General features: G+C 33.2%; 1 protein-coding gene and 1 pseudogene across 2 annotated transcripts in view; one reads left to right on the forward strand and one right to left on the reverse strand.

Annotated features, from left to right (window-relative positions):
* PSMD14 (proteasome 26S subunit, non-ATPase 14) overlaps positions 1 to 23792 on the forward strand; it is a 111089-nt gene that overhangs the window by 62139 nt on the left and 25158 nt on the right. The window contains exons 4-8 of the mRNA XM_025404321.1: positions 3761 to 3832; positions 4068 to 4187; positions 6389 to 6459; positions 7454 to 7604; positions 22048 to 22155. Coding sequence (XP_025260106.1) covers positions 3761 to 3832; positions 4068 to 4187; positions 6389 to 6459; positions 7454 to 7604; positions 22048 to 22155 — 522 coding nt within the window. The remainder of the gene's footprint in view (positions 1 to 3760; positions 3833 to 4067; positions 4188 to 6388; positions 6460 to 7453; positions 7605 to 22047; positions 22156 to 23792) is intronic.
* Positions 851 to 18699, reverse strand: LOC112636033 (annotated as a pseudogene). Its single transcript, XR_003122121.1, has 3 exons — positions 18696 to 18699; positions 18004 to 18005; positions 851 to 1562 (listed from the first exon to the last, which is right to left on the reverse strand). The product of XR_003122121.1 is annotated as a 60S ribosomal protein L9 pseudogene (transcript).

Here is a 23792-nt window from a genome sequence, read left to right on the forward strand (position 1 = left end):
AGCCCTGCCCTGGCTCCCCTCCCCCCATATCAGCTGTTCATGTTCTTACGTACTTCTCTGAGCTCAGTTTTGAGTCTTTAATGGGGTTTTCTTCTGTTGCCTGGTTTTTGCTATTCTGAACAGGTGAGCATGTAGGAAAACAACAGCCTTAGTCACTGCTAGCCAAGGTCTTTAGTATCTGTCCCATTGACAGTCTATTATATGCGATTTCTCTCTCTCTCTGGCATCATTTCACCGCTACCAACCTTTATCTAGTTCTTGCCAACAGTAGTGAAAGGGGCAGCAGTAAGTATCACTGGCTGCTGTTTTTAAAACAGCACTCATGGCTGGGTGCGGTGGCTCACGCCTGTAATGCTCGCACTTTGGGAGACTAAGGTAGGTGGATTGCCTGAGCTCAGGAGTTCAAGACCAGCCTGGGCAACACGGTGAAACCCCGTCCCTACTAAAATACAAAAAATTTGCTGGGCATGGCGACGTGCCCCTTGTAATCCCAGCGCCTCAGGAGGCTGAGACAGGAGAGATGCTGGAACCCCGGAGGCAGTAGTTGCAGTGAGCCGAGATTGCGCCATTGCACTCCAGCCTGAGCGACAGAGCGAGACTCTGTCTAAAAAAAACAAAAATAAAACAGCACTCATACAATAAACAGCTGCATAGTCTTCTCTTAGTACATGGCTTTCTTGTTTACTATGTTTCTGAATCAGAAGAAAATCCATTGTGAGTTAGTATGTTTCTGAATTAGAAGAAAGGCCACTGACATGTGGCTTGCTTCCTGTCTCTCAAGGTAACTAGCTGGTATTTCTCTTTTCTGTTCCATTGGCTTGCAGTAGCACCTTAATTTATTCATTCATTCTTTTTTTTTTTTTTTTTTTCCAAATCAACAGGACTTTTATTGCATCATTTAAATATCACAAGTAGGTCTTAGGAGTCATCTGGCATCTTCTTTCTGTAGCTGGATAACTTAGATCTTATTCATCAGCCTGCTGAACAGTTCCTTTTTCAGAGACATAGATACCATCCAAAAATTTCCTGATATCCTTGTTTTTAACTGTTGTGGCTTGCTGAATCAAAGCCGCTGAATTTGAAACAAGTTCAATGTCATTTCCTTCAAGGATTAATTCATCTTTCTGGGCTTGAGATACTGAACAAGCAACACCTGGTCTCATCCGAACCCTGCGGATGTATTTTTCACCCAAGAAATTTCGGATTTCAACAAGAGACCCATTCTCCTGGATAACAACGTTGATGGGGAAGTGAGCATACACAGACCTCATCTTGTAACGGAAGCCCGGTGTAACACCCTTGATCATGTTCTGTACATGACTACAAATAGTCCGAACGGTAGCCAGTTCCTTTCTGTTACCCCACCATTTGTCAACCCGAAGCCTCTTTTTTTTCTTTCCAAGAAGACTGAGTTCTACATTGATGTGATTGAAGTCCCTCCGCAGGGTTCCTCTGGGGCCCTTCACGATAACTGTGCGTCCCTTCAGGGTAATGTCGACATTTTCTGGAATGTCGACAGTCTGATTGCTGAGAATGGTCTTCATTCTGGCAGTAGACGCAGCCTATTCATTCATTCTTTCAATCAGTACTTAAGTTCTTACTACGGCCGAGGTACTTTTCTAGGTACTGGTTATATATATAATATTAAACGAAATAGTGTTTCTTCCTTCTTTGGTGGCAGAAATAGTTTCTGGATTCTGTCAGTAACGCATTTTGGTGATGGTGTGATGTTTTATTTCCCTTTTTTTCTAAAAAAAAAAAAAAAAATATTTTCGGGCAAGTTGAGAAAGGCTGTATTAAAGCTACAGTCAAGATACCAGTTTAACTTCTTTCTCCATATGCAATGTATAAGGTTGCTCTGGATCTAGGAATAATTTTATGAATACAGTGTTCGTTAACCTATTTTTCTAGTTTTATTTTATTTTAAATTGGCAAATAATTATATATATTGGTAGGGGTAATGTTTTGATAAATATGTATGTTGTGGAATGATCACATAAGGCTAACATATCCATCACCTCAATATTTATCATTTCTTTGTGCTGAGAACATTTGAAGTCATCTTTTAACTATTTTGAAATATACATTATTATTAACTATAGTCACCAGGCTATGCAGTAGATCACAAGAATCAATTCCTTCTGTTTAACTGAAATCTTACTATTATCCTAACCTTTTAAGGCTACTACTACTTCCCCTAAACCTCTCATCACAACTAATTTATTGTTGTCCTCACCTTTTCGTTAATCTTTCTTAACTTTCTAAGTGAAATGAGTAAAATTATTATACCACTAAAATTAGGTTTGTATGATGACTTCAGCAAGATGCTTTGGCCTGATATTACTTTACTTTAGCAGAGTTTTCATTCTGAAGGAGATCTTAGCTATTTGAAAAATAAGCAATAAAACTGCATTAGGTGATAATAGATGAAGAATTTGGTCAGTTTCCAACTTTATTGCCTGACATTTATGATGAAAATTAAATTTGAGGGACTTGATTTTTTCCACCACTTTGAACAGAAGTAAATAAAAAAACAAAATTATTTTATTTAGAGAAAACTCATTCTAGAACCTTTTATACTTAATGCTTCCAGTAAATATTATGAACTTTTGAAACAATATAAAGTAATAGAATTTAACACACACACACACACACACAAAAGCACGAGGTACACATAGACCTATAAGTATGGAATGTAAAGCGATTGTTTACTTTCAGTATGTAAAAGTGTAAATAGGAGAGAGAACATAGCTTACAATTTGGATAAGGTAACATGTTGTTTACCTAATTTGTAATAGGGTTACTGTCAGGGAAAGGGAACTTTAAGCAAAACAGGACCTGGCAATTATGTCATATCTCCTTTTAATTTCCTAGATTGTTCAATATTAAAAAACAAGAAGCTTTCTATGTGCACTAATTGTGGGGCAGAATCACATTTATAAGACTGTAGGCCTCTTGAGGGTAAGAACTATATGTCAGTTACCTTGTGCAGCTGAATGTTATAGTCAAGAGAAGTTTGCTTCCTTACAGGAAGAAGATAGAATCCTTAGAGGAGAAACATAGTGTCTTCCTTAGCCTGTAATAAGATTGGTAGTAATACTTGTTTTAAAGATAGTGGTTAGGATTTTGGAAGTATTTTCACGTCAGCTATACCTGTCTCAACTGGTTTGTTCACACCTGGGGCAATTGTGTTAAATTTGTTGTTGTATAGGGGGAGGGGAACAGCTTCATTAGGTGACGTGCAGAGGATGTTGTTCACAGCTCTTTCACCCAGGGATTAGAAGTCTTCTTTCCCCTTCTCCTCCACTGTAGCGATGAATTTGCAGAGGAATCCCATAGCCTTAATCTATTAATACATGCTGTCTTTAGCTGAAAATCAAGAAGCTCAGAGAATTTGCTGTTTGATGTTGATGCTTTAGTTAATTGTGCTAGTCCAACAGCATTTCACATATACACACTGTGGTAACAAACGTGGCTGATTGGTAAATTATAGCCATTTTGTAGCCAAGGTAGATTGGCATTGCCGAAAGACTTAAACTTTGTGTCCATTAGACCCTTGGCTTAGTATTAAGTTTTACCTCTTTTCTACAGGTTTGATATTTGCAAATGTGTTTTGATTGTGTCGTAGCCAAATAAAAGGGTACTTGACATGTTTTTCAAAACTATTTTAAAAATATCAAGTTTATACCACATGTAACTTGAATTTTAAACTCATAAACTCTCTGTGTGTGTTTGTAATAATTGATGTATTTGTTTCTAGGGGCCACCTACAGATGCTCCTGCAGTGGACACAGCAGAACAAGTCTATATCTCTTCCCTGGCACTGTTAAAAGTAAGTAGTGAATGTAGTTACTTGCTTTAGAGAACTCTTTTGCTTTCATTTGGAGTATTTGCTTTGGAGTATTTGTCACCTTAATCCTCTCAGACATAAATAAGCTATTGTTTTAGCTACATTTATAAAAAGAGTTTTTTATTTTCGCTGAAACAAAATTTGGTTTTTGTTTTATAAAGAGGAACCAGAGACCTTAACGAACTTTGCTTGTATCCCCATCTCTTCCTTTCTACAGATGTTAAAACATGGCCGTGCTGGAGTTCCAATGGAAGTTATGGGTTTGATGCTTGGAGAATTTGTTGATGATTATACCGTCAGAGTGATTGATGTGTTTGCTATGCCACAGTCAGGAACAGTGAGTACTTTTATGGTTGCCTGCTGCAAGTAAATGTGTTTCTTTTCATTTTTCTTTTCCTATGCAAACTAACTCATCATATTACATTTTCTCTTTCCAATAGGAAAAATTAATCGTAAGCTTGATAGAAATTTTAGATTGTATTGAATGAAATCATTAATCTCTGAAACACAGCATAACTTCTTATAGGTCTACAAACTGAATGATGCTAATGCTAAATTTATTTTCTCATGCCTTCAGCTTAAACTGGTAAAATACTGGATTTAAAAGTTACTTACCCTATAATAGCAGAGTGTTAGTTTCATTTCGAACCAAGTTTTCAAAAGATTTGAGATTCTCTTATTTAGATTTTCAACTCACATGCACTAGTTCTTATGTCTTGTTCCCATTGTTTTGAAATATGTCATTTAAAAAATGTTCTATATGGTGATGAATGACTTTTAAGCTTTTTTTATTTAAAATGTTAAGTTAAAAAACAAACAAACACACACAAAAAACAATAGCAAACCTGAGTATTTTTGCCCAGGTATGGTATTTTGTTTATATGCACCGTACTCCATACAAATTACCTGTATAGAATACATTATTCTTTCTAGAGATTTTTGTTTTGTTTTGCCTTTTTGTTTGATCAACTTGTGTTGATAGATGTGCATTTTGACTGAAAGAAAATAGCAAAAAACAATAACCATTCCATCTACCTTCCAAAAACATAACACATATATCCTTCTCACCTGTTTGTTTAGAAAAATATGCATGCATTTTTCCAAGGGATATTTCTTCTTTGCTAGGCAATATTTCTCTTACTGAGCCTTGTAAAAGAAGGATTAAAGAAATTGTGTTATAAAGCTGTTTGTTCTGTTCGAGGCTCTGTAAGTTTACTTTGATAAGGTAGATGCTAGAGAACAAATTACAATTTCAAGTACTGTAATATATATATAGTATGTATATTAAAAATAAGCATTTAAAATAGAATGCTACAGAATGCAATATATTTATAAATGTAAGGTTTTCTCTAAATAGATGAATTTGTTGAGGGAAACTAATTTGGATCTACTGATTTTATCCATCTCGATATCCATTATATTTATTTTATACATTTGGAAATAGAGAAACACTCTACATGTTAACTAAAGGTTTAGATTTAAATCGTAGACTATTTATTACGTGTCTCTATCTTTTTATATTTGGCTACATGAAATACATAAAACTGACATATATGTTATGGGTACTTACGTAGATATCCATTATAATACATCGTTCTTAGGTTTTAATATCATTACTTCCATGTAAATGCTTGTTTGACAATGTAAAATGAAAGATTTTGATCCCTATATTCACTCTAATTCTATTTCCTAGTGTCATAGAATTAGAAAGTTTTCCTTCTGACCCCAGAGTCAGTAAACTTTTTCTATAAAGACATATGTCTCTGTTGCATATTCTTCTTTTTTTTAAAGACAGTCCTTTTAAAGTATATATATGAAAAGAAAGAACAAACCCGAAAACATTCTTAGCCTATAAGCAGCAGATTGCATACCCCTGTTCTTGAGGATGTACTCTCTGTTGGAATTCAATATGCGTACTGTTTGTTTTGGTGGGAAGGAAGTGCTTATGTTAACTAGTTTCTTTAAGTACATTTGATTTAGATTCCTGAGGTTAGAAGAAAGCCCTGGGAGCTTTAAAGACAATACTCTATAGCCAGAGAGATGATCTGAACCTTTTAATTCTTCCATGTTCAAATATTTTATTTTGGTTGAACTAGCAAAATAATGCTGTACGTAAGAGACTTGAGGCTGTTTCATTATGATAGCTGAATATTTGTAGAACTTTGGATGAGGCTCATTTTAGTTATCAGTTATGATAAGATGGCATTAGGAAGTATGCTTGCCTAGATAGGTCTAACCAACAGCTATGGTTGATTCAATTGTTTTTGTATTTCTGGTAAACATATACATAGCAATGGCCATTATATTCTTAAGAACCCTGAAAGTTGGCTTAACTCATTAGCCAACAGCAGTTTGTTAGTTGGCAATTTTAGAAGCTTGATTGGTATGAGGTTTATAATTGAATGACTTGAGTAGGTATCAAATGTAGGTATCAAAACCTATAAAATGATTTTGGCAACCCCAAATAATATACATAGGGAAGCTTTTTTTTTTTCCAAATTTACAAAAATTAATAATTTTTATTTCTTTCTAAATCAGGGTGTAAGTGTGGAGGCAGTTGATCCAGTGTTCCAAGCTAAAATGTTGGATATGTTGAAGCAGACAGGAAGGTAAGCATTTTAAGTGATCAGCTAAAGAAATAATGGGAAATATTTATAGAAACATACCTCAAAGTTATAGATGTTTATCAGTATCATTTCTAGAAAAAGAGGTCACATAGTTGACATGAAAGTATCTGTAAATATCGGTGCCATGCACCGCCTGTCTAGTATGTCTTCCCTTTAGAACCAAAGAAATTTGCCCATCAGAGAACTGCCTCATGTTAAAATTCTTGACTGTCACATAGTAAGCTTGGGCTGTAGCTTCCCTCTGTTTAGCATATGGAGTTACTGTCTAGTCACTTATAATTGAAAAAGCTTGTATGTTCCATGTATTTGAGAGCTGCAACTGAATGAGATTATGAATATTTAATTATGTTTGTAGGCATAGTTTTAAAGACAGAGAAAGTATAATCCAAATATTCTGAAGTTTTTTTCCTCAGACCAAATCTCTCAAAGTTGCCATTCTCTTGCTCAAATTCTTCTACTGTGGAAAAAACTTCAAAATTAATGTTAGCAAAAGGCTCAGCAGCTGAGCAGAACAGTGCAAATTGGTTTTTGACTGAGTTCCTAGTTCTACTGCTGGTTTAATTGATATTTAATCCTTTCACAACAGTGGATCCTGGTGTCCATTGTTAAAAATGTACTCTGTGCCTGAAAAATCCAACTCCCAGAGCTAAGGAGTTAAAGAGTAGATATTTACTTGAATGCTGAAAGGGTAAAAACTGGCTCTGAGAAACTGTGGTAACAAGGTGAAAAACTGAAAGCCTTATCTACCACTGCTAATGTGCATCTCTTAATGATAGTACTCCTTTGTCACACATATTCATTTCCATGTTTTCTGGATAATATGGTGTACAATTTCAGGGTTTCTAATGGTGCTTTTTCACACCTGTGTGTTTTTCATCTCTTCTTAATTTATACCCCGTTAGTGTGTTGTTTCTTTTCATATCATAAATGTATTTCTTGTTCTGTTCTGAGCATCTGAATGCCCTCTTTGTTTCAGGCCGGAGATGGTTGTTGGTTGGTATCACAGTCACCCTGGCTTTGGTTGTTGGCTTTCTGGTGTGGATATCAACACTCAGCAGAGCTTTGAAGCCTTGTCGGAGAGAGCTGTGGCAGTGGTTGTGGATCCCATTCAGAGTGTAAAAGGAAAGGTAGAGTAGATTCTATCTTTATTGCCATCTACTGCCACATTCTGTTTACAGATACATTAAATAAAAATCCATTTTGTTCAAAGCAGGATTCTTAATTATACAGAAAGCTGCTATCTGTTTACTTAAAAAACAAACAAACAAAAAAACTTTACAAGTTGATAACTGTGTCTTGGTATTATTAGCAATTTATTTAGAGATTTCTTCTTTAATCACTTGCGTAATTGTCATGAATATTTATCTTTAAATTTTTTGAATTTCATAAAATTAGGAAAGTTAAACCATACTCAAAGCCTGCCATAAACATTTTATTAATATTTAAATAAACATTGCTTTACCTTTATTTTCAAATGATGAATTTGGAATTGGCAGAACATTTTAAAAATCTATTTAAAGGGCATTGTTTTGCAGACATTGTACAGAACATATTCTGGAGGTGTGTTTTCCAAATATTTTAGACAATGAAAACTTGCCCAAAGACTTGGTATCAACCATTCACGTTTTTGGAGTGAGGATGCAAATGAATGATTAAATATGCTAAATAATTCTGAAAACAGATTAACTTGGAAAGCATATTGTGTTATAGTTCTTTGTTGAAACCCCTTTTGTTCTTGTTTAGTTCTCTTTCTCTTTTTTTGTTCATTCTTTCTTTCTTTCTTTCTTTTTTTTTATTTCTTTCTTTCTAGCCCCATATGCCATTTTCCTATTTCCTGCCTCATGACAGCAGGGAGCAGCTCTATTATCACCTTCACAGAGCTGTCTGCAAATGTGAGAGGCAATTCGATTTTGCTCAACCACAGGGAGAGTGGATTAGAAAAACTACAGAACATACAGAAATTGGCTAGGTGGTTACTGCTTTAAAATACTGCTGAGGTGTCTTGTTTGAGCATGTACTTCCATTGTAGTGTAGAATAATTGTTAAAATAAAATCACAATATATTTATGCAATCCTTTTTATGCAGGTTTTACAAATAATTTTTAGAGCACTTAGAAATAAATATTAGCTTGTTATCTATCAGACCTGGAGTTTGATAGTAGTGCAGATTACATTTATATCTGCTCACCAGCTCAAACAAACTAAACATGGCTGTTAAAACATGGAGTTTTTATGTGTCATAAATTTGAAGTTGAATGTTTTCTGACATCATACCATTATCATGTATAAAAATTGAGGTCTTCTCTAAATCATGATCTTATTTGGTGTGATTTAGCTTTTCAGAGGCAAAAACTATCCACAAAAACAATAATAGAAACTGATATACTAGACCATTCAGAATGGATAGCTTCTGATTCTTACTATATGCCTATATTTCAATTTATTTACTTTTTTTTAACTAAATGGGTTAGATAAAAGAGGTTGAAAAATCCTTGATTGTTATTGGCTTTATGAATTACAGTATAATATCTCTTAAGTTTAATTCTGTATTTTAAGGTACCCTTTTAGTAACTCGGAAGTAATTTCATTTAAGTAATGATTACTGTTTTACAAATGTAACAATTATCTAACAAAGTCCCCTACCACAATATTTACAAGTAATAATTAAAGCTTAATTTTAAATATAATTAGAATTCTGTTTCGTAGTAATTAGCTTAACTTAGGTTTTATGATATCTTGACTCGTGATGGTGGCTACTTTGAAAAAGGAAAGTAAAAACAAACACAATGAAAGAAAGCATTCTCAAAATACAGTAAATAAATGTAAATGTAAATAAATGAGTATGTATTTTATTTTTGGTTATCCTTTTGTAATGTTTAAAATGGCAATTTTAGTTTCCAAACCTAGTTTATGTGTTGTATAATATTGGAATTTTCATTATTTCTAATTAATTGTAATTTATATTAAAATGATGAATTTCATTTAATAATATGCATTCATCACATGTCTTAACAATGTTAAATTTAGTTTTTAAAAATAATATATCTAAAATTTATGAAGTCATATGTATCACTGTGTACTTTTGTATAGTAGGAAGAAATCTTTTTGAAAAAATTTAGTGTAAATACCTATCATTGATGATTTGCATCACTTGTTGGACCTAATGTCTAGATTCATACTATTATATCTCCTGAAATAAGGATCCAGTTCTTTGTCAGTAATGCAACTTCATCTTTAAGGAGTCAGAGTTTGATTGTAATTTATGGTTCTTTCAGTGTCAAGTCCTCTCATCACTATGAATCAGATTAAATGCTAGTAAATCCTTAGGGTGTTTTAGTTAAATCATGATACTTAGGAATATAAACTTATAAAAATGAAGAATAGCATAAGAGTCTCCCTCTCCTTTCTCTGTGTGTGATTTATGAAAGCTGTCAAAATATTTAGTAAGGCAATGATTAGATCAAGAATTAAAATGACATTTTATATATAAATGATTTAAGTTGGGTCTCTGTTCACTTTTTTTAAAACCTCTTTCTTGAACGTTTTGTATATTTCCATCTTTATAAATTCCAATATTTCTGTCTTTGAGAAATTAGATAAGCCTGGATTCTTTCTTGGTAATCTCAATTCATTCACAATTAGTTTGATTTTCTTTTATGCTGACTTGATTATATTTTTTATTGAATAATTGCTGTGAGCCAGGTATTGTGAATAACCATTTCAACTTATTTATTCTTTGTTATAATCCTAAAGATAGGACCTGTTACTATTACATGTTATTAGCGGTTAAAAAAAAAAAAAATTAGGGCCAAGGAGGTTGCTTTGCCAAAGTCAGACCATGAGTTAGCAGCAGAACAAAGATACGAATCCAGTTCTGTAAAATTTCAGAGCTCAGGCTTTTTTAATGACTCGTTAATTCTTTAATATTAAACCATTATGAATGATATAATCAGAGTAACTGCAGAATGCAAAATGAATACCAGAGGTCATTGTGAGGCCATTCCTTAAGTTACTGTGGATAGGTGTCACTCTCTTCAGCATAAGTCAGGGGAAAGAGCTGTACATTTCCTCTAAGTTCTCCATAGTTTTCTCTAAGTATTATGTATTATATATTAATTGATTTTTTAAAAATGTGTTGTTCCATTAATTTTAAAAAACAATTTAGACAGATTTATTCCTGTTGACTTTTGTGACATCCCTAGGAGTAAACACTGAAATTAACATAAATAATGAAGTACATTATATGATAAAGAGTCTGTAACCCTACTATAAATGTTTTTAAATGATACAGGTGAAAATCAATGGTAATTGCATTCATAATTTAAATGGAGAGTAAGCTCACAGAAGTTACCAGTGAGTTCTGCTCTAATCAGGGAAATAGTTTATAAGATCTGCTTGCAGCATTTTGTTCATTTGTAAAATATACATATTTACATATTTTAAACTTTAGTTCTCAAATGGCACAGTGGGGACCTCTTGCTGAATGTTTTATTATCTTGTATACTCAGCCCACAACTAGATCCAGCAGCAAATTTAGAAGTTAATTCAACTTGTAATGTGACTATACTTCTTTCTTGAGGCAAAAAGAATGGTCACTTTGGGCAAAATCATAAAACTAGCATACAACTTAATTAGGATATTGTAATATATTTATTAAAAAGCATTACTGCTTTAAAGAACTCATTTTCCTTGACGGGGTTCCTATTAGTAAAATGCTCAGTTGTTACCAGCTAACTAACTCCTAACAATCATTGTGTCTGTTCTCTCTTTTGAAAACATAAAAAAAGGAATGACTATGTCCAAATGTGTCTTCCACTGGTTAGGTTTTCTTGAAACATTTTTATTTAATCTGATCAAAACACTCAATAGACTTTAAAAAATGTGATGTTTATTTAACTGCAGGTCAGCTTATCTGCAGGTATTTCTTAAGGATACCTGATCTGTATGCTAATGATTCTAAGGTACAAAATAAATTTTAAAAAATGGTCGTTGTCTTCTTTGAGAAGATAAGTTATATCCATTTAGTGTTAGTAGTGAGCAAGATCTCATTCTGCCAATTATATACTGATAACCTATACTGATATTTTGCATACTGATACAAAATATACTGAAATTGCTTGTTTCTGTAAGTATTAAATTGGTTGCTAGAGACAGAAATAATTTAACAAATACTTATTCAGAATTTTGTATGTGCCAGTATACAATAAAGTATTACTTGTATAGCAAACACAGTAAATGTAAATTAAAATTAGAAGAAGGGAGAAAAATCAGTGTAGGTTGCACAGAATAGATAAAGCTTGGGCTGAGTTTTGAGAGGTAGGCGGGACATCAGTCAGAAAAGAGGAGCTTGTACCGCATGGGAAGAATGTAGAAACAATATCATTCCAAGAGGTACTCACCTCTTTGTTCATTCTTTTTTCCACAGATATTAGAATGTAAAAGGAGTGGTTTCATTGGTTTTAATTTGTTTAAACAACTAGCATTTTACAAAAGATGGGGCTTTGGAGAATAAATACAAATGCAAGAAGAAAGTTAGGGCATGTGGCTAGGTACCATGGCTCACATCTGTAATCCCAGCACTGTGCGGGACCAAAGTGAGTGGATCGCTAGAGCCCAGGAGTTTGAGACGAGCCTGTGCAACATGATGAAACTCCGTCTCTAGTTTTTAAAAAAGTTAAAATAAAAAAAAAGTTAGCGAATGAATGTTGTAAGAGCGTACCCTTTATTTTCAGATATCTAGAAGGTTGTGTCTTTTCTTTTAGGGGTGGGTAGCAAATATTTTACTTTTCCAAGAAATTTTATATTAGAAAGTTTTAAGATGGCGAAGGTTTTAAGTACTCAAATAGTTTACTCAAATTTTAGTCTTATTTTGAGCTTCTTATTTTATATATCTATGTGTATATATATATATACTCTCTCTCTCTATATATATATAATATATTATATATATTAGTAGTAGGCCATAGCCAGGGCATAGAGTAATGTAGAACACAGACTTAGGGGTCAGGCCTGCATTAAAATCTCATTTTTATCTCCTCTTTACAGTGTGACCTTGAACAAGTTACCTAATTTTCTTGAGCTTCAGATTTTTCCTCTATATAACAGGAATCTTAGTACCTATTTCATAGCATTATGACTATCATGAGGTAATATATGTAGAGATTAGAGTACACATGTCATATTAGGAGGTATGCAATAAATGATACTTTATTCTGAAGATTAACATAATTCACACTTAAAAGGATCAAGAACGGCCGGGTGCGGTAGCTCACGCTTGTAATCCTAGCACTTTGGGAGGCCAAGGCGGGCGGATCACGAGGTCAGGAGATCGAGACCATCCTGGCTAACACGGTGAAACCCTGACTCTACTAAAAATACAAAAAATTAGCTGGACATGGTGGCAGGCACCTGTAGTCCCAGCTACTCGGGAGGCTGAGGCAGGAGAATGGTGTGAATCTAGGAGGTGGAGGTTGCAGTGAGCTAAGATCACACCACTGTACTCCATCCTGGGCGACAGAGCGAGACTCCATCTCAAAAAAAAAAAAAAGGATCAAGAACTAGAATATTAAAAAAATAGAATGTGAATGTTTCTGCAAATTTTGATAAGAACAAGCCTATAAATTAATCTCTAATTTGCTACATTTAGGAAGATGGTAATGACTACAAAAGAAATGAAGTCTTCCCTTCTTATATTTTGTACATGCTAATTAATCTAGGAATACTCTTCTGATTGGCCAACTTTTATTTAGCACTTACCATTTTCTAAGATATTTTCCTTGGGCATGCTGATGAAACTGAAGTGAATATATTACTTTGAAACTTGGGCCTATGAGGTGATTAATGTATTGCACTTCATCATTTTGTGTTTTATTCATCTGTCTGTGTTGTCTTCCCCACAAGACTGAGATGTCTTTGAGGAGAGATACCAATATCTTGGAATTTAGTGTGTTGCAATAGTTTTTTCATAAATGTTTATAAAATAAAATTGAGGAATGAATTTGCATCAGTGTTCAGCCATTACCAGTTCTATTTTTTTTTAGCTTTTAGCATATCCAAACAATTGCAGTTAATTTTGTGACATTTATTAATTTTTTATATGTCAGCATAGAGTCATTTATTAAATAACTGGAACATGTGATTGACAAGGTCAGTTAGCCAGTTTACTTATGAACATTATCCTTGGTCAATTTGGACCCTGTAAAATTAGAGCTAGAGTTCAAGTTTAATATGTCATTTGTCTTCTAAAAGTAGGAAAAGATATTTAGCACAGCTGTTATATTTATAAGATTATTTTTTGATCAGTATCCCACAAGTGTCAGCTAGGGATGGGTAGTCCTAATCATAAACTGTGCACACTCATGCACACCCCTTTTCTTTGTCTAGTTTTCCAGGCAAAAAGAGAAAAACAGGAAATAGAATACATAAAAAAATCTATTTCCATTCCTGATATAGCTCTGTGAGCATACCCTTCCAAGGTATTCTTGGAACACATTTTGTTACTGTATTATCTTTTGTTTGCTTCCTGTCTTTCACTCTTATTATCAGTTTGAAGTTTTACAACACTCTCAGATCTTGTGAGGACGCCTAAGAAAATATTACAGGTACTAATGTTCCTATACTATTTATGATAGAAACACGTGTAATAGTTTATCACATTTATTTAGCTGATATAAGGAATTGTCAGCTAGGAATGTAGAAATAATTTTACTTTTAAAATTCTAAGAGCATAAGTCGTATATAGAGGTAAGAGTTCCTATGGAGTTCTTTTAACCTGGAGCTTCTAGATTAATATAATCTCTGAGCTAATTTGTTATGCTTTACTACTTGCTGTGCATTTTGAATGATGTGAATGTGCTTCAAATTAGTTTGAATCCAACTGTTTCAGTAAAAATACATCATTCATTACCTGTAAGAATATTATTTATTGACTCTCACTTCTTGAATGCTTTTCTTTCTGTAGTCATCTAATTATCCCTGGTCATTGGTTCAACAGACACCTGTTGATCGCTACTTTATGCCAAGAGTACATTGGAGTTATAGAGAAGAATATGATTTACTCCCTATCCTTAATGCCAGTTTTGAACTAGCAAGTGGAAACGTGGAAACTATGACTTTGATTGAGAGGCCTTTTCAGAGCCTATATATTTTAATTTTAAAAGATCACACTCTAGATGTGACGTTAGCCATTGTTAGTTGTGAGGATATTTCTGGACCTGGGACTTAGTTTTGTCAGGTTTAATGTCTTCTTGTCATTGTAATTTCCTGAAGAGGGTAGAAATGAAGTGGTAAATTTTCTTCAAAGTCATAACTGATCCCTCGGTTGTGATTTTTAGGCTACTAGTAAGCTGATTAATAGATGCTTACAGCCACTTTTCACATTCCACATAGCTTTACCATATGTAGTTTTAAATCCAAATTAAATACAAGTCAGTGGTCTATGAGTTTCTCAGTTTAGCAGGTCACAAAAAAGTATTTCATGAATTCAGAACGGAGCAGTGATAAGTAAAAACTATATTGTTAACAAGCTAGTGATTAGATTTTGTTTATAGATAATGGATATTTTTCTTTTCTTTCCTTTTTTTTTTCAGGAAAAATAAACATAAGTGTTAAAAATTTCTATAGCATAGTAACCAAAAGTGCTTTTTTTTTTTAGTTTTTCATTTCAGTAGATACTTAATTTGCGCTGTGTTTTGTGTGCCACTTACTCTGTTATAGAATGGATATTCAGTGACGAATGAGACACAAACCTTGCTGTTGAGTAACTGAACCTAGTAGTAATCCTTTCTTGTTTTTGTGTCAGGACAGCTATTATAACAAACAGCTTCATGATGAAGAGTACTGGCTTTGGCAGGCTGTATAGGTACAAATCATAGTGGTATCATTTAGGTTGTGTCATTTCATTTAATTGATTTAAATTCTCTACACTGCAGTTTCCTCATCCGTGGATTGATAATATTAATACCTAAACTTGGTTGAGAGGATTAGCAAGATAATTTCTATATATATTTAATTGATAAGCAAAATAAAAATACACAAAAGTGATACACAGCAAAGTAATTGGCCTTTACATATTTTTCCTACTAAAATGCCTTTGCCTATTGAGAGATAGTAGTTCAGTGGATATACTTTGTATTTTTCTTTGAATGTGGTGTTATAGCACAAGCAATGTATATACATCCCTTATTCTCATCCACATGCTCTACTGCCATGCTAACATAGTTGAGCCCATCTTTGTTCTCTAGGGCCCTTTATTCCTTTGCTTTATATGGAATTGCCAACAGACAAACCACTTGTTTTAATTTTTCCACTAGAAAGGGATCTGAAGTCACTGGTTCCATTTTATGTAGACTGAATAGCCACTAGATAGAATTGATATCAGATTAGTGATCCATAGGTGATAGTCTCTTGTAGCTTATTAGTAGTCCCCTGAGGAGTTCAATTTTAAGCTCACTGTTTGTCACTTATGAGTCTAGAAACACTGATCATGCAGGAGTAGTATCAAGATTCTAGGCATATTCAGTCATTTTTAAAAGAGAGATAATAACCTTCAGTGTAACTATACGCTTTCTTATGGTAATCAGGAATTTCCCTAAAGAAATACATCTTAAAGTGTCACTCTCTAATTTCCTATTGTTTTTTAATACTTCAGGTGTCTCCTGAAGCAAAATTTATAGTTATAACTCGATTTTTAGGGTAACTTTGTTCCAATTTTAACACTCTTCATGATACCAGTACTCTGCTTTGTTAACTGTATCAGTTTGGGTCCTCTGTGGATCAGATGCCAAAATGAAATTAGACATGCAAGAGATTTATTGGGGGAGACACCCATGTTGGAGAAAGGGGAGAGCCTTCAGACAGCAGTGAAGGTTTGACCCTGCAAAAGGAGAAAGTGAAGGTAGATTGGGTAGAAGAGCCACAGACTGTAGCTAGTGCTCAGAAAATTTCAGCCAGGCTGCTGGGGAATCCTTGAGCCAAAATTAGCCTTTACAGGAATCCCTTATTTGGCAGGAATGACTAGGTTCTAGTACCACTGCTGTGTTCAGTTGTTGGCTGGGAGCTGCCCAGGAGAAGTATGACCTGGTGTGAATGCCCAGTGGATCCAAAGGTGTAAAAGCTGGAGGTTGTGAGTCAGTCATACACTCCACAGCAGGTTCTGTTGAAAGATCTGAGCTGGGCAACTCCATCACTGCCACGCTTAGTAACAGTGAAAACTATAGTGGCAGAAACACATATATTATTTTATTACCAAGTCTGTGAGGCATTGTCATTCATGAGCAAATGGAGAAATTGAAGGGTTAAATAACTTGTTTGAGGTCCCTTAGCTAGTAAGTGATAGACCCAGAATTCTAACTTAGGCAGGATTGACTCCAGAGTGCCTCAAGCATTTAAACCTCTACACCATACTGATTACATGCATATGTTGAAAAAATTCTGTGAAACTTTATTTTTATTATAACTTAAGTAAATTCTTCTCCCAGTGTTTCATGACTCTAAAAATGTCTAATTACCTTTTACCATACTAGTTTCTAAAGATCGATTTGTTTTCATTAAAGCATATATGTTCAAAACTTGTGGATTTACTCTTTGAATTTTGATGCATGTCTTCACTTGTCAAAAAAAGTAAATTATGCAAGTTACACCCCATCCCCCTTTTCTCCCAATATACTGAAGTTGTACTACAGATCTCTAGCTACAGTAAGCAATTCTCCGAGGATGAAGAAAGAAAATGTACATACACATAGGAATTTCTTTTCCAGAGCTAAAATTGACATTTTATAAATAATTTCCGTGTTGCAAACTTGAGACTAAGAAATCACAGCAATTCAGTGATATGCATTTGGCATGAGTCAGTTTTAGTTCTTAGTGCTTTTCATTGGAAATGGCATAAAAAGTAAGATTTCTCTGAATTTTTTATGCTGTGGGCTTACAAGAGACATAAGATGTTTTTCTCTTATAGATGTCTGGCAGTGCATGGCAGCAGAAGTAACGAAATGGTCACAAACCCCAGCAGTACTTCCCAGGTCACATGCACTCTTAATTTTTAAAGAATCTAGAAACAACCTAAGCAGTTGATAACAGGTCATTTCTAGGTGATAAAGAGTATTTGATATGGGTTGCCTCTCTTTCCACACCTTTCATTTTTATAATCATTTAGAGATTTACTTTACATAGTGATGGTTTTATGTTTTAAAATATGTCGTCTAACTAGTAACTGAATTTTTACTTTCTTTTTAGTGTTTGACATTGATTTTGAGGTCTTAAAATTTTTTCAAGTTTTTAAAAATTATTTCAGTTCATTGCATATATACAAGTTACAGTTCATCTATATATGATGAATAATTTTATTATATATAATATATAAGCATACATATATAATATATATTATATATATAGTGAGCTGACCTGAGGTTATGGAAGATTCTGATTGTTTCATTTTTAAGCTCAAGAAAATGAATGCATTATAAATTCTTAAAACATTAGTTCTACTCTGTAAATACCCATAATCATTGACTGTGATATAAGTACAACTGGACCAAAGGCAACTACTGAAAAGAGAGAGAGAGAAAAAAATTACAGCTACTGCCAGAAGTGTTTGTGTATTTTTCTTTAAAACACCTTTGTATTAAACTAATTTGAAGAGCTTTGCTTAAAAATAGCTTCCTTTGGATGTAAAAATTGGGAACTATAGATTGGTGCTTTAGAAATTTAGTCTAGTCTTTCAGTGACCTAGCAGTTGATGTGAAAACACGAATTTTAAAATAAATAGCATATTGGATGAACTGTATTCTACTCATGAAAGAAGCCAAAAAATTATGGATTAGACTGAGTTTTAAGTCATAAACCAGATTCGTCATTAAAACGAAATGATAGATCCTTGACCCTTGGGCATGCTTGGAATAAATACGGAACTCAGTATTGTTTTTAAAACTATTTTGCTTTTATAATCTAAGACAGATGTACAAAAAACATGCAGTTTTTATTTTGTATTGGCAGCTTCCAAATATTTAGTATCTATTTCCAAGAGTTGCAATTAGTAAAGCAACCATGGTACTGAAATCTGCACATCCCACAAGCTAATTATATTTGCAAGGTCAGAGTGAATACATATTTTCAGAAAAATAAAGGGTTATATAAATATGTGTCTTCTACTTGGCTGTTATATCACAGTTTGTTGATCTGGAGTATAATGTGTACAATTCACAAATTTGTCTGATAACAGAAAGTGGTGTGTGATTGTGTTTATTTTACTAACCAGTATATTCACAGCAATCACTTCCAAATATCTCTCCAGTAAAGATGTGTTAATTACAAAACAGACAAGGTCTTCTATTATATTAAAGCTACTAACAAGAAGACAGCAGGAATCACACATGTAAATAGCATCATCAACCCCTATTTTAGTCCTCTGTTTTGATCTGTGAGTTGCGCATAGACCAAAGGTGCTATTAAAGACTGAGTGTATGAAATAGGCAGCATTATATGAACAAAATTTATTCAACAAGAAAACAGACCTTTAACATGAATTTAACAAGCCTGAGAAATTATAAACTATCATATGCTGCAGATTCATGCAGTGATAATAAACAAAAAAGGAAAGTAAGAGGTTTCCCTAAGCTAGCCAAACTGCTAATGGTTTTGTTATAAGCTGTCTACTGTTGCAGTGACCTCTGAAAAGTCTCAAGGCACTTGTACCAGAAAAAATTAAATGGTCAGGCTGGTGAATAGAGACTCAATGTGGTGTGTAGGCCTTCAGTATGGAAAGGAATTTTTCAAAGTCTAGCATCATATTCCTGAAAATATTCTTCATACTTTACTCAGAGGTTTTTGTTATTATATATTAAGGAGATACTTTTTGTGTAAAGTTTTTTGGTTAATTACTGCTTTAGTTTATAAGATACAAACTGAACTAATTTAATGTCTATATACTTCAAAATGAACTGTTTAGAAAACTCAGAGAGCTCAAAAAAATGGATTATTTCCCCTACCCACCCATACCTTAATTAATTCTTGGGGGTTCTTTGTTCAGTGTGTTGTATCTAAGATTTCTGTTCTTAACCATGGAGTGATCATTTTGCTGTCATTCTGTTGCATCATGCTGTAAATACATAAACATGGAGAAACGTTTTCAGCTTATACACACCGTCGAGTGCTCACTAGGGCTTTTTTTTTTTTTTTTTTAATCTTACTGTGGCATAATTAACACCTTCTTCACCCGTTGCTCATTAGTGCACTGGACATTAATGAGTCTATTTTGATAGGTTGCTCTCAGGGATGAATCCACTTATTTTCACAGCGCAAAAAGCAATGATAAAATTATACAAAAATTAAAATGTAGACTATATTGCCATGTTTATATTTTATTGCATACTAAATCTAATTTTGGTCTGCAGGTTGTTGAACATGTTAGTTTCCTTAAGACAGTTGCTATAGTGATGGCAGCAAATTCCTTTAATCTTAGTGTAAAGTAGTCATTTTCTATAGGCCATCATTGATACTTACGAATTGTCAATGAAAGCATGTCATTTTATTAACTTCTTGAATTTTTCTCTTAATTTCTTAAGAAAATTTAAAAAATTTGTTTTTAACAGATCATGATACCTACTTAACTGGTATTTTCATTTCCTTTTTATGAAGTTTCACACCTGCTTATAATATTTCAGAGAAATAATACAGACTTCTACAAGTAAAATAGCTGTCTGCCGTTTTAGTTTGAAAGCATTCACTATAAAAAAGTATACAGGAATTTTGTTGTGCTATATAATGAAATTTTCATAGTTTTGTAGGAGCTTTTTCTCCCCCTCATAAATGATTTTACTGAAATCTTGAAATGGACCAAAATGATGCTTTGCTCGTAAATATTTACCATTAATAGTTAGGGTGGCAATTCTTAATTTTGTGTTTAAGTTATATACCTATCTTTGAAAATGGTCACCTTCTTCCTCCTTTGCCAACATTTTAACTTTATCTTATTTAGTATGAGTGTGAGAAAATTTTACTTCTGTATTTTTAACAATTGTTTGAAGTTATTTATGATAACATCTGATTAAAATATGTCTGATGTTAGTACTTGTTTTTATTGCTTTTTTAAAAAAAGAGAATATGTTTAGAAAAAAAATTTAAGTATAAGCAATGTAGGCCGTATTTATTTATATATAAACCTGAAAGTTAAGTGTGGATTGAGGTTATTGTATAAAAAGAAAAAAGTTTTCACAAACCATTAAATCATTCATGTTCTTGGGATACTTGGCTTTATTTTGATGCAAGAGGAATGAATCTTTGGGAAAATGTTAACTGTTCAAAATAAAAGTAAAATTCAGAGTTGATATTGTAGGCCAAATGAGTAGACAGAAACTTGGATTGATTCACTTGCCATCATGTTTTAGTCTAGGTTTGTATTTTTTGTTATTGTCTTTGGACCCATCATAGCAATCTTTTACAAAGGGTGATTTCTTTCTTTAAATCTTGTTCTTTAGCATACAGCATGCAGTAATACTTATTACAAACAGAATTTTCAGACTTGATTAGATTTGGTTGGCTTAAGTATTTTTAATCTCTTAATATCCTCAAGTAATAATTGTACACATAAGAACAAATCTAGTTGACACAGCTTTTAAAACATTGATTGTTCAGCACTTTTAAAGGCAAAATATAGAAATACTCTGCTACTATACTATCTTGCTTTGATTGTTTTATGTGATAAATCTATTGAGTTAAATTCCCTTAAAGTGGCAATCTGTCTTAAAGTCACATGACTTTATGTAAAACTTTACAGTGTTGAAAAGCTTTAGCAAGTATGTGATTCTTGTCAATCTCTTTATATGTAAGAGCTAACAGATGTTATTGTATCATAGAAGAATTTGAAGTATTTCTGTACACACAAAAAGAATATACCTATTGTAATTTCTTTACCATGAATTTAGAACCTTATCATTCCATACCATGTTCTTGGCTTAAAGCATGGATGACCTTGGTTTTCTTATATTGTGCCTTCTATACTTGACAGTGGCTTGGACATTTAAGGCCATCAGACAAGGTATAAAGTCTTTCATAGTCACAAGAAGTAAAAGGTATCTGACTAGAAGAGAATACGTGGGCAAGTGCCTTGCTGGCTGTAATTTTGTTGTCATTTCAAGTACTGTGGTGGTGTAATTGATGTGACAGGGCTGGGCTTTAGATGTGGTCCCTTAACTTGTGCTCACTTTCAGTTTTAGTTTCTCTGTCATTCATTTTGATTAGGTAAAATTTAGGTGACAAACATATGCACACCAGTGAAGGCTGTTTGGTGTAAGTTTAGTAATGACATATTTCAATAATAAAGATGCAAAGTTAATTTTTTTCTTTACTGTTTCATGAAAATTGCAATAATTGGTGTCACCTTACATTACAAGATAGAGGGTGGTGTGCTGATGGCACAGTCAGCAGGAGGTTCTTTTTTATTAATATTATAATTAAATGATTTTCTGGATATAGTCCAGAAACAGATGCACGTTGATCATGCCTTGTCCACTGTTGCTTGGCATTATCACTTGCTTTTAAAAAAAGAATTGACTTGACACCTTGTTTTTACAGGTTGTTATTGATGCCTTCAGATTGATCAATGCTAATATGATGGTCTTAGGACATGAACCAAGACAAACAACTTCAAATCTGGGTCACTTAAACAAGCCATCTATCCAGGTATTGCCTATATTTGATAATGTGTTAAAACTCTGTTTTACATTTTAAAAGCCTGCTATAAGTAGTCTTTTTAAGTTCTAATTCTTAGTATTTTAATTTGCTTGCACATTAATTTTTCTTTTGTTTTAAAAGAGAATTGTAGAAATACTGTAAAAGTTAGATTTGCTCATGTGTGAGTCAATTTTTAATGGGGTCTTTAAATTTTCCTATCATATTTGAAGACACCCTTTTTGGGAGCATAGTAGATCCTTTATCTTGAAAGCATTCTGGCTTTGCATGGTTAACATTATAGAGAAGGACCAATAGGAGTTTCAGGTGAAGGACATAACTATTATCATTGCTTGATTAGTAGGTATTTTTCATAGCAGAAAACAATGGAGAAATTGCTGTATATTTTAAGATATCCCTAGAAATAATTCTTAAATATACTTAAAATTTTCTTTTTTAAAAAACCCACCTTTAAAATAAACCCTATAAAAGACCTCCATGTGTTACTTGTGATGAGAGTTTATATCTTGTTTTTTATTGTGATAATCAGTTACCATTAATTGCAGTTACCGATATTCAGACACTTAATATCCTCTTGAGTGATTGTTTTCTTTGTATCATTCACATGCCATGTTGTTTTTATACAAATCTGTATTGTCTGCAAAAATTATTTTAAATGTGTTTTTAAATGCACCACAGTCTGTGGCTATCTAGTTAATTACTTCTCTAAAGATTAATTAAATGGGCAGAAATACCACGTTTGGTTAAGTAGAATACATAAAACAAAGACATTTTAGTAGTTATTGCTGCTCCCTTCTGAAACCTTGCTCTGTCATGAGGTTGTCTTTGGGGAGTTATGGCTTTGACAGTTAACCATGGTTAAGCCTTAGTTACACTTTGATAACTTTATACTTTTAAATGCTTAATTTTGCGGCAGTCACTCTTCCGAAATCTTCATCAAAGTGAAGTGTTTTGTTTTAAAGGATTGAGGTGTGATTTGAAAAAAAAAAAAAAAAAAATTGCAAGTCAAGGAAAACTGCAAAGTATAATGAGTATGAAATAAGCTACCAGTGGTTTTGACTGGGTACAGACAAGCCCGTACTTGCATGTTCCAAGAGAGTATATTATTGGGCCTGTTTAGCCTGTGATAATGACCTTTTTTTATAAACTCCAGTAGCATCATACTGCTTCATTATTTTTTGCAAAAGGTTAAGTAGCATCTCACAAGCCAAGATCATTGTGATTACTACATGGTATGTTTCTGCCAGAAGTTTTTACTAATTGCAACTCACTTACCACCTGTTGCAGATTTCTTTTTTAAAATTAAAGCGCTGCTTTTTAACCTTAAAAATTGACTGTAATCAATATTAATAATGTGTTTTTTTAATACCAGTCCAGTTTGTATTTTTTAATCTTACTTTACAGCCTGTAATTTAAAGTGCACCTTATAAAGCAGGTTCCAAACCTGTGTTAAACAACATGTGTATATAACAACTACAGCATCATTATTTTTCCTTTCATTTTAGTTTGTTTTGCCTTCCAATTAGAACTTCTAAATATATTTATTTCACAGTTTATATAGCGCCCATCAGAATGACATCTATCTGGGTGCTCTACAGTTTTAAGACAATTTCAATACTAAAACACAC

This window comes from Theropithecus gelada, chromosome 12 (assembly GCF_003255815.1).
Source record: "Theropithecus gelada isolate Dixy chromosome 12, Tgel_1.0, whole genome shotgun sequence".
NCBI classification, from domain to species: domain Eukaryota; kingdom Metazoa; phylum Chordata; class Mammalia; order Primates; family Cercopithecidae; genus Theropithecus; species Theropithecus gelada.